This window comes from Balaenoptera acutorostrata, chromosome 12 (assembly GCF_949987535.1).
Source record: "Balaenoptera acutorostrata chromosome 12, mBalAcu1.1, whole genome shotgun sequence".
NCBI lineage: Eukaryota > Metazoa > Chordata > Mammalia > Artiodactyla > Balaenopteridae > Balaenoptera > Balaenoptera acutorostrata.
In genome coordinates this window covers 55,342,784-55,355,166 of record NC_080075.1, presented here as the reverse complement: position 1 = coordinate 55,355,166, position 12,383 = coordinate 55,342,784, and the positions used below count along the sequence as shown (strand labels likewise).

Below are 12,383 nucleotides of genomic sequence, written 5' to 3'. Positions count from 1 at the left end.
TGTAGACATTGTTCATTCTTTCACTCAAATATCACTCTCTCAGTGAGGCCTTGCCTGACCTCTCCCCACTCCCTATCTCCTTCCCCATTTTTCTCCAGACCACATATTCTACCTCTTTATTAGTCCATGGTCTTCTCCCTCTAAAATATAAGCTTCATGAGAATAGCTTAGGGACTTAATTTTGTTCCTTGCTATATTCTCACATTTGGCAAATGAGAGTGCTCTGTAAGTTTCCAATGAACGAACGAATGGATGGATGGATGGATGGGTCCCCTCTCACAGTAGAAGCCAAAGTCCTTACTCGAGGTCGCTACCTCGAGGCTGCCTCACTGACGGCCTCTCTTGCCATTACCCCTGCTCACCCTCTCCTGCCACTCTGGCTTCTTTCCCACCCCCTGAATGCTCCGCACATGCTCCTGCATCAGGGTCGTTACATCTGTGGCTCTGTCCTCCTGGAAACTCTTTCCCTAGGTATCCCTCAGTGCTCAAACTCTACCTTGGTGAGCAGCTTTCTCTGACCACCACCACTGTCCTCTGCACCCTTTCCCTCCCTCACTCTGCTTTTTTTTTTTAACCTGTAGCATGTGCCACCATCTACTCTATATTCCTTTGTGTGTTCCTCCCCCAGTAGAACTTAAGCAAACGTAAGCATCACACCGCGGAGACTTTGCTGTTCTGCTCAGTTCATTGACATGATCCCCAGCACCTAAAAACAGAGCCTGGCATATAGTAGGTACCCAGTAAATATGTGATGAATGAAAGAATTTTCCATAGAGAAAGTCTGGAAGAATATACACTAGTATTTTAACAGCTGTCTCTGGGTATCATAAATATGAATGATTTCATTCTTTTTGCATTTTATGATTTTCCTTGTAATGGTGTGTTTGTGTGGTATCAGTTGTTGTAAAAAAGACTGTATATATTTGTGATGTTTTTTTTCTCCCTCCCAGATAGGTGCGTGCTGCTATGTGGAATGTTCAGCTTTAACCCAGAAGGGATTGAAGACTGTTTTTGATGAGGCTATCATAGCCATTTTAACTCCAAAGAAACACACAGTAAAAAAAAGAATAGGATCAAGATGTATAAACTGTTGTTTAATTACGTGAGAAACGTCTTCAGTGGCCAAGTAAACTGTCCATTTCTCTCAGAAAGCATATGAAATGCTAAAGCTATACCCAGACCTCTTATAAATAATGAAGCAGTTTAAAACTTGAAAGGAAAAAAAAAAAAAACAAACCCTGTCCTCAGAATTCTATAAAGTTGATTAAGAATGTTTCTTAAAGGTCCAAGAAGCAACAAACAGCATCTGAAGCCACAATCTATTATAAATACTTTATTTCAACTAGAAGGTACAATCTCTCAGGGGTTTCATAGTTTAAAAAGCTACAATCACATCATGTTGTAACTACATAAAAAACAGTGCTGTTAAGTGGAACTGCCTGGCTTAGACCATATACATGTCTGCACAGTCTTTATGGAATCTGCACAAAGAAATATCTTCTCCCTTTGCTCCAATTAATTGTTCTTGTATGTAAGTTTCTTTCTATTCCAGTATATCCAGAGTGGTGAAGTAACAAGGCCAGCCATGTAGCCAAAGGTTGCTCCAAGCGTGCAGGAGATGGGCCATTCCTGAGGAGAGAATGTATGAGATCAAAAAGAACAAATGTTTTATTATTACTTGAGCACAAGTGTAACCTAAATATTTCTATATTAAAGCTTAATGTGCTTTCTTAAAGAATGCCAAAAGTGTAATAAGGTCATATCTGCATTTATCATGAACACTAAAAATGTACACATTTTAGTTAATGTGCATTCAACTGTAACAAAGGTTTCTGGCGATAGTAGATTTAGTTTGATGCTCCCCAAACTGCATGAGAAACATGCTGAAATTACAAATTAAAACTTTGGGTCAGACTTTGCCATAATCCTGGACTCAATTTAGCTCTCTGAACTAGTTGGTAATTTTGTTTTTCTAATTTCCACATTGGCTTGTATATCAAATGAAATGAAAAGGGTGTATGCTGACCAAACCACAAGAAACTTTAAATTGTGTTAAAGAGAAAAGACCTTCAATTCAAGCATGTTACATGGAATTTATAACAAAGCAACTGCTTTCATAATAAAACTGATTTCACCTTTCAGATATAGATATTGGAACCGCAGTAGAAGTTACAGAACTACAGCTTATGTACACACCTAGAGTATAAGTTAAATGACATACTGGCTTCCAAATACCCTTTTTCTCCAGCCATATTACGTTTCACAGTATTACATCAAGCCAGAAGTAAATAACGTTGACTTATTTCATCCTCGAGCAGTGCATGGTAGTCCCTAGATTTTCAAAGGTCCTGCTTTAAAAAAATTTTCTCATGTTTATCTATGAATCTTATTTGGTATACTGGAGCCATTTCTAATCTTTCTCTAGGGAAACAGGCCGTATAACTGTGGTAGAGGTGAACCATCTTAATGACTAGTTCTGTTACCTAATTAAGCTTTCTTGTTTGGTCTGCTGTTGATCTACCTTATTCCAAATGCCATGCAACAGACAATAGTGTTAGACAAAGTTTCAGTGTGAACAAACTAATGCAGTTCAGAGAAGCATAATCTAATCCATAAAATTTTTCCCAGCCTTTCCTACATTTAAAAATGCTGTTGCCTAAATCATGATTTCTTTATGTCTTTGGTGAGCTTCTGTTAATTTCCATGACTTGAGCTTATAGCTATGTCTATTGCACAGATTGGGTAATGGAACACTAAACTTTGATACTTGAAAATGACAGCCTTAAATGCTCATAGCAGTCACAAATCTAGGATGTACTGTCTTGTATGTGAGCTTTGTAGAGATTTTTAAAAAAATAATAAGCATCATCTTCCCCATTGACGTGCAGAGAGTCTACTGGATAACTGGTCAGGAGCTTTCTCTCCTGAATTGGACAGTGGGTGTCTTCTTTCTCCCAAGAAGTGGTGGTTCGCATTAAGTACCATGGCCTTATGTATGCTCAAGTGGAATCTGATGTAACTTTCTCATTTAATTTTGGTCTGCTATTTTTAGATAGAATTGAAAAGAACTGTATAACTCAATTAGTATATTAGCTAAGTTGTCCAACACATGGTATAAAGGAATTAAGACAGTAGTAAAGTATTATACATTTATTTCCAACTTGCCTTTGGGGATTTGATGGGAATTTTTTTTTTTTCTTCCTCAAATTCACATCTCTGAAACTCTTCACACTTGGTTTCCTAGCCAATAAAGTTAAAATCTAGAATTTGTCCTGCCCTAAGAGAAATGGACTAGGAGTCTGGAAACACAAACTCTGGTGTCACCTCTGTTTCTTGACTGGGCCTCATTTTCCTCATCTGGGAGGTAGACGAGATGATCTCTAATCTCTCCCATTTAGCAACTCTTAGGATTTTCTTCTTTCTTAAAATAATCATTGTTGGACATTACCTTTTCGGCTTCTTAAGATGGTAAAAATCCTGTATATAGATTATTAGAACTCTAAGCAAAGATGATTGTATCATCTGAACCTGAGGTGCCTTAGGTACTCTATTGACCTTGATGGGGTTTGGAGTTTCCCATTGCTTATTAAGAGCCTTTTCGTTGTTTGGTTCTTTAGTATTTCTTTTTTGCAAAATCCTTCCTGCTAGTTTAACTAAAACCAAAGATTTTTTTTTCTGTTCATAAACAGATTGTAGAAAAGTTGCCTTATTTTCAGAAGCATGTCTTCATTTAAGACTTAGGTTTCCATTGAAATTCAGGCTAATCACTGGAACAACTAGTTCAAAGTAGTGAAATATCTGGACAATAAAATACTTCAAAAATATCTTACTGACATGAATTTTGCTAGTGAATGAAAATACACTGCTTCAAATAAGGTCATGTATGAATGAACTTAAACTTATAGTTAATATTTTTTTGCATATAGGTAATCAGTTCTGAAGTTCTTAAAAATAATTTTAGGGGCTTCCTGAAATCTTATTTAATATTTTGCTTATATCCTTATTCTATCTCTAAAGGTACATTTTAGGTTAGCCTATGTTGAATTATCATATTTCCAATAAGTAGAGCCTGCACTAATGGTTTTTATTGTGAATTATCTTAGTTACTTTAGGCATTGCTTCCATTTGGTTTTAATTATTAATTTTAAGTACCAAATTAAATACTGGTTTGTTGGTTGTTGCTTTTTAAGTGATTGTTGCTTTAATAGTGTCCCATCTTAACACATGGGGTTACAAATAAAATAATATGCATAGTTTACTATCTATGTAAAGCACTGACCTTACCTTAGTAGTTTTTATTTAACACTCTATGTAAACACTTGGGATAATATTCTTTCCTCTGTTTCTCATGTGGTGGATCTCCGCATCATCGGCCAACTGTGAGCATCTGCACTTTGGTAAAGGACATTGTCAAAGTGTAGGGAGAATCGTAATCCCTCATGAATCCAGCCAAGTTCCAATTTGGGTTTCTAAATTCTATTTTAATCACTTTGTAATTTCAGTGTGGCTCTTTGTTTCCAAACACATATATACACATTTACACACACATTCTTTAAACAGCTGCTATACTTCACCTCCAGTGGAATGCCAAAAATGAAATAAATATTAGTTAGAAAGTTTTGCCTTAAGAGGGGTTAAGGCTTGGAACACCTGCTATTCAACATGTCAAGGAATCCATGCCATCAGCAAATTAAAATGTTGGACTGGCTTTGGAGACTGTTTGCTAGTGATGGACCAGGCTTTCCTGCTTGATTTTTTCTGAAATAAGTAGTCCTTAACTGTAACATAGTCATTTTCTAAAAGAGAATTTCTTTATATAAGGGCAACTTTCCTTAATAGGGAATGGCAAAAGGAGCTGTTGAAGGGAGTTGGGGAAGGTTGCCAACGAACAACCTTTCCTCAAGCAATTTCCTGCTAACCTTAATATTGCTTTAAAAAAATTAAAACTATCCTATGGCAACAATTCATTTTGACTTGTCAAACAATCCTAGCTTAATCACGTATTTTCATAAATAGATCTTGAAGTTTTCCATTTAAAACTATTGTCTCACATACGGAGATGTTTCTATTTAACGTTCCTCATGCCACAAATAGAATTAAAAAAACACACATGGTATCATCTATTGAAGAGACAATTCAACTGCGTTGCTATAAACATTTCTCCAAATTATGATAATCTGAGATGGCTCTATATAATTATCTTGTTTTGTTTACAGAAAATAGAAAACTCAAAGACATTCATGTAAAGGAAGTCACAAGTGATTACCACCAAACAACCATCTTCTTTTTATCCAGTTTTTTATAAATTTAAATTTTTTTAAATCACTAAATAAAAGAAAAACTTCCTCTTGCATAATAAAAGATAATATGGACAAAAGATAATGCAACAAAAGATAATGCAACTGGGTAAAATTATTACAGTTACTGTCAAAAAGAAAAACTTTAAAAAAATGAGTAGCTGCATCATGTGAAGAAAGTATCTTGCTTAGAGTATTACTATTATTCTTTCTCTAAATCAAATGATTCCTTATATGTTTCAGCACTTAAAAAAAGGTCAGTGTTCTCTTAAAATAATCAGCATTAACAAAGGCCTGATATATAGGATCTTGGTACATGGTACTACCAATAAGTTATTTTTCTCTTAGAAATAAAACAATTTCACCCTAATAAGCTTTAAAAAACTTCTTAAATGATATAGATATAACTTTTTTTCTGTTAAAAAATCAATAGTATTGCTGGTTGAAAGACATTTCAAAATTATATAAGCTTATTTCTACCTGAAGACCACACTGCTTTCTTCTGATCAGGCATCACTATAAAACTCTGCTTACTTTTTAGGAAAGGAAAATGTACCAATATAAAGAGTTTGATATATTTCAAAGCATGTTGTAAGTAGTAAAGAATAGTGATTAGAACACTGATTTTTGGGACTTCCCTGGTGGTGCAGTGGTTAAGAATCCACCTGCCAATGCAGGAGACACGGGTTCGAGCCCTGGTCTGGGAAGATCCCACATGCCGCGGAGCAGCTAAGCCCATGTGCCACAACTACTGAGCCTGTGCTCTAGAGCCCATGAGCCACAACTACTGAGCCTGCGTGCCACAACTACTGAAGCCCACACGCCCTAGAGCCTGTGCTCTGCAACAAGAGAAGCCACTGCAATGAGAAGCCTGCGCACCACAACGAAGAGTAGGCCCCGCTCACCTCAACTAGAGAAAGCCCTGGAGCGGCAACGAAGACCCAACGCAGCCAAAAATAAATTAAATAAAAAAAAAAAAAAAAAAAGACACTGATTTTTTTTTTTAAGTGTATGTCTGTATTATTTTAAATTTTATTTATTTATTTATTTATTTTTGGCTGTGTTGGGTCTTCGTTTCTGTGCGAGGGCTTTCTCTAGTTGTGGCAAGTGGGGGCCACTCTTCATTGCGGTGCGCGGGCCTCTCACTGTCACGGCCTCTCTTGTCACGGAGCACAGGCTCCAGACGCGCAGGCTCAGTAATTGTGGCTCACGGGCCCAGTTGCTCTGCGGCATATGGGATCTTCCCAGACCAGGGCTCGAACCCGTGTCCCTTGCACTGGCAGGCAGATTTATCAACCACTGCGCCACCAGGGAACCCCAGAACACTGATTTTTGGATTAGACTGGATTTGAGTCTCAGGTCTGCCCCTTGTTAAATATCTGACCCTGGGAAATTAATCTGGATGGAATCTAGGATATGACATGATGCAAAGGAACTTATTTACAAAACAGAAATGGTCTCACAGACATAGAAAACAAACTTATGGTTACCAAAGGGGAAAGGGGGAAAGGGATAAATTAGGAGTTTGGGATTAACATATACACACTACCATATATAAAACAGACAACAGGGATCTACTGTATAGCACAGGGAACTATATTTAGTATCTTATAATAATCTATAATGGAAAAGAATCTAAAAGAATATATATATATATATATTCTGCATCACTTTGCTGAACACCTGAAACTAACACAACATTGTAAATCAACTTTACTTCAATTAAAAAAAAAAGTTTAGATCAATGGAACAGGATAGAAAGCCCAGAGATAAACCCACGCACATATGGTCACCTTATCTTTGATAAAGGAGGCAAGAATATACAGTGCAGAAAAGACAGCTTCTTCAATGAAGTGGTGCTGGGAAAACTGGACAGCTACATGTAAAAGAATGAAATTAGAACACTCCCTAACACCATATACAAGAATAAACTCAAAATGGATTAAAGACCTAAATGTAAGGCCAGACACTATCAAACTCTTAGAGGGAAACATAGGCAGAACACTCTGACATAAATCACGGCAAGATCCTTTTTGACCCACCTCCTAGAGAAATGGAAATAAAGACAAAAATAAACAAATGGGACCTAATGAAACTTAAAAGCTTTTGCACAGCAAAGGAAACCATAAACAAGATGAAAAGACAACCCTCAGAATGGGAGAAAATATTTGCAAACGAATCAACAGACAAAGGATTAATCTCCAAAATATACACGCAGCTCATGCAGCTCAATATTAAAAAAAAAAACTACCCAATCCAAAAATGCGCAGAAGACCTAAACAGACATTTCTCCAAAGAAGATACACAGATTGCAAACAAACATATGAAAGGATGCTCAACATCACTAATCATTAGAGAAATGCAAATCAAAACTACAATGATGTATCACCTCACAATGGTCAGAATGGCCATCATCAAAAAATCTACAAACAATAGGGGCTTCCCTGGTGGCGCAGTGGTTGAGAATCTGCCTGCTAATGCAGGGAACACGGGTTCGAGCCCTGGTCTGGGAAGATCCCACATGCCGCGGAGCAACTGGGCCCGTGAGCCACAATTACTGAGCCTGCGCATATGGAGCCTGTGCCCTGCAACGGGAGGGGCCGCGATAGTGAAAGGCCCACGCACCGCGATGAGGAGTGGCCCCCGCTTGCCACAACTAGAGAAAGCCCTCGCACAGAAACGAAGACCCAACACAGCCATAAATAAATAAATTAATTAAATAAATAAAGTAGCTATTAATTTAAAAAAAAATCTACAAACAATAAATGCTGGAGAGGGTGTGGAGAAAAGGGAACCCTCTTGCAGTATTGGTGGGAATGTAAATTGATACAGCCACTATGGAGAACAGTATGGAGGTTCCGTAAAAAACTGAAAATAGAACTACCATATGACCCAGCAATCCCACTATTGGGCATATACCCTAAGAAAACCATAATTCAAAAAGAGTCATCCCCTCAGATCCAGCAAATACTGGATTTCATTGTTAATTTCTTCTTTGCTAGTTATTCGAAAAGCAAGTGTGTCATATGATTGAACGTATAAGTGGAGAGATGACCCACAGTCATTATCCCAGACAGCATTCCAATTCTGCAGAAACCAATACTGACCCAGACAAAGAAATTATTGAAGCCACTGGGTTAAACATATAGATCTGTGTGCCATTTCTTTATGAAGATACCACATTTTGGATTTCTCTTTTTGTGAAATCTAGAGGTTGTGTTGCAATTTCAAGAAGAGGGTGGGACTGTATGAGACAATGACACTCTTTTAACAGATATATTTTTGGTGTTATTCTTTTAAAAAAAATTTTCCTGTTTAAGCAATATATGGTTAGAATTATTTTAAAAAAAAACAACAACCCAAAAAGAGCCATGTACCACAATGTTCATTGCAGCACTATTTACAATAGCCAGGACATGGAAGCAACCTAAGTGTCTATCAACAGATGAATGGATAAAGAAGATGTGGCACATTTATACAATGGAGTATTACTCAGCCATAAAAAACGAAATTGAGTTATTTGTAGTGAGGTAGATGGACCTAGAGTCTGTCATACAGAATGAAGTAAGTCAGAAAGAGAAAAACAAATACCGTATGCTAACACATATATATGGAATCTAAAAAAAAAAATGGTTCTGATGAACCTAGGGTCAGGACAGGAATAAAGACACAGATGTAGAGAATGGACTTGAGGACACAGAGGGGGAAGGGTAAAAGCTGAGACAAAGTGAGAGCATTGACATATATACACTACCAAATGTAAAATAGCTAGTGGGAAGCAGCTGCATCACACAGGGAGATCAGCTCGGTGCTTTGTGACCACCTAGAGAGGTGAGATAGGGAAGGTGGGAAGGAGACGCAAGAGGGAAGGGATATGGGGATATATGTATACATATAGCTGATTCACTTTGTTATACAGCAGAAACTAACACACCATTGTAAAGCAATTATACTCCAATAAAGATGTTAAAAAAAAAAAAAGTTTACCAAAATGTGACCCTGGGCAAGTCACCTAACCTTTCTGTGCCTTGGTTTCTCATCTACAAAATAAGGATCACTGTAAAACTCACCTCATAGGGTTATTGTAATGATCAAATGAGACAATGTGCTGTGTGATACTTATAACCATACCTATAACAGTATCTGGCACATAGTACAAGTGACCAATTAATGTGAGTTATAATTGATAATAATCTTTTAGTTCATATTTTTAATAGGCACATATGAAATAAGTTGTCATTACAATCTAGAATACCATCATTCCTCAAATATACCATCTCTAAAGCTATTTTAAAAATCCTGCCCAAATTTTAAGTACTTTAAAAGTATTTTTTTAAAATTACATCTACATATATATGGATCATGTTTGACGAGAAGGAAGCATGAATTCCGTTAGATGGTAGTTGGATGTGTATATACACACATCCATATAATTTCAAGGGTTCACAGACCTGAAGCCCATATATGGACTCTTGGTTAAGAATCCCTACACTTGGAACTATATTCAATATCCTGTAATAAACCATAATGGAAAAGAATATGATACATATATATAAGTGAATCACTTTGCTGTACACCAGAAACTAACACAACATTGTGAATCAACTATACTACAATTAAAAAAAAAAAGAATCCCTGTACTCTTCTCATCACTCTACCCTAATAAGTATTTTTATTAACTGTTCTAGTTGGCCAAAGAAATACAATGACCTTTCACATTTTGGTTTCAGAATTTTAAGGATCAATTTCAATGATGTAGATGGCATTTGTGTGAACTGAGAATAAACAGTTTAAATACATTTTAATTATAATATGCACAATATATCAAGTGCAAATAGATTACCTTTTTACTCCATAAAACAGCTAGTTTGGTGTATCACTGACTATGGCAGTTTATAAGCTGCTGCAGGTTTCATCAGGTATTTGGGATTGGATAATGGTGACTTTTTTTGAAATTAGTTCAAAATATTCAACAAAAAGTTTAAAAAGCTAATTATATAAAAACATTAGGCTACTTTTAAAAATACTTTATATTTTACTTGGGAGCTTTACTTTGCTTTTCTAGGAAATGGCATGGGACAGTGGAGTGAGAATGATCTGAGATGCAGGGCCAGGTCAGCCACTTACTGGCCATATGACCTTTGCCAGGTCACTTAACACCTGAGCCTCAGTTTCCCAACTGCAAAACAGGGATAATAATACCTCTTGTACTTAAAACATGGGGCTCTTGTATTAAATGAAGTAATACTTAAAAACCTGTCATGAAAGCTGTAAAGTACCATGCATCAGTATCATTCTGTATATTACATATTTTAACTTGAAAAAATTAAACTTATATGATCACTAATGGAAGCACTTCTTAGGTATTCTAATAGGTAATAATTAGAGCCTGCAGTTTAGAACAAATAAAATATTGATAGTTTATGAGCAATGTTATATTGTGCAATAGGAACTATTCCCTTGCCCTTGTAATATAAGCATCTTTAGTACTTGCTTTTCTTCACATGAAATGTCTGGGGAGCATAAAGCTTACAAGAGAAAACTCTCAAGAGCTATATAGCATATGGCATTACATTAACCATATGTAGCCTTACCACTGAAATAGATGGGTGATTCTTGCTCCTAGCTGTCGTTTTTCATAACTTTTAAGAAGTATAAGTACAGAAACTGATTTTAAACCAACCACTGGTAGGCATTTCTATCATTTTTAAGAGTCTCCATTTGAATTGAATGGCTCTGTTTATTCAAAACTATTTATTGAGAGCCCCTACTATAAACCAAGCAGTTAAGGGGCAAACTAAGATTATTTAATTTTTAAGATAAATTTTAATAACACAAACTTTAAAAAATATGTTGCGGGCTTCCCTGGTGGCGCAGTGGTTGAGAGTCTGCCTGCCAATGCAGGGGACACGGGTTCGAGCCCTGGTCTGGGAGGATCCCACGTGCCGCGGAGCAACTGGGCCCGTGGGCCACAACTGCTGAGCCTGCGCGTCTGGAGCCTGTGCTCCGCAACAAGAGAGGCCGCGATGGTGAGAGGCCCGCGCGCCGCGATGAAGAGTGGCCCCCACTTGCCACAACTGGAGAAAGCCCTTGCACAGAAATGAAGACCCAACATAGCTATAAATTAATTAATTAATAAAAAAAAAATGTTGCAATATAGTTTTTGGAGAGGTATGTACTATGATAGATATCATGGGAAAACTGACCTATCTGAAGATCAAAAAACCTAGAAACACTTAGAACAACTCACAACCATTAGGATTACTGGCTCTTTCAGATAAAAAAGGGAGATAAAACCCAGGCAGTTCTAAATTTCACACAAACTACTTTTTAATATGTTTTGTTTATCATGCTTACCACAAATTTACATTTGCATGACTGATAGAATTCATTTTTAAAAACCTACTTTCAAAATTCTACTGGTTTTAAATGATTATTTATATTTTCCTCTGAATTTGGTTTTAAGTGATGTGTTTTTCCAGATGTCCTTAAAGCAAATGCTATTGTCTGATGTAGGAATACATGTACAGATGAATCTACTCATCTGGATACATTTCTCTAGTTGTAACTCTTCCCTGTGCCATGTATACCATACCACTCTCCTGTGACTAAGAACACAGATTTAGGAAGAGCTATTTGTGGAGAGGTCCACAGTCTCCAGGCTGGAACTTCTTGTCAAAGTGACGATAAATGGTCCTTGGCAGGACCATGCAAATGAGTTACCTTAGCCAGCACTCTTCTCCCTCACATGAAAGTCCTGCTAGCAGATCATTTTCAACCTCATTGCCCTACAGTGAACCCACCTTTTAAATCCCAAACCATTTTCTATCAGTTAAGTATTATAGTTTTTTTTCCATGCTCGAAATATGTAACTCATATTTCATATAAATTAATATTTTATTTTTGTCTGTCTAAAATACTGTATAACACATTTAGTAACAGAAACACCAATTAACCTAAAAATATGCACCCTTGCATAATTAAATCCATAATCTTAGCTTTATCCCTCACTCTGTCATTATCTGCAATGATTCATTTAATTATCCTTATGATCTCCAGCTTCAATTTATGAAAGTATTATCTGTG

General features: G+C 36.6%; 2 protein-coding genes across 5 annotated transcripts in view; one reads left to right on the top strand and one right to left on the bottom strand.

The window, feature by feature from the left end:
• The window catches only part of RHOQ (ras homolog family member Q), a 38,325-nt gene extending 34,136 nt beyond the window's left edge, over window positions 1–4,189 (top strand). Inside the window, exon 5 of the mRNA XM_007190065.2 lies at window positions 951–4,189. Within this exon, the coding sequence (XP_007190127.1) occupies window positions 951–1,106 (156 nt within the window). The 3' untranslated portion in view covers window positions 1,107–4,189. The remainder of the gene's footprint in view (window positions 1–950) is intronic.
• Window positions 1,306–12,383, bottom strand: part of PIGF (phosphatidylinositol glycan anchor biosynthesis class F) — a 40,484-nt gene continuing 29,406 nt past the window's right edge. For 2 of the 4 annotated variants that reach the window (XM_007190066.3, XM_057558043.1), the window contains one exon: window positions 1,306–1,629. In XM_007190066.3, coding sequence (XP_007190128.2) covers window positions 1,516–1,629 — 114 coding nt within the window. In that variant the 3' untranslated portion in view covers window positions 1,306–1,515. Of the gene's footprint in view, window positions 1,630–4,284; window positions 4,388–12,383 lie in introns of all 4 variants that reach the window. The other 2 variants (XR_009009888.1, XM_057558041.1) reach the window with 2 other exon arrangements.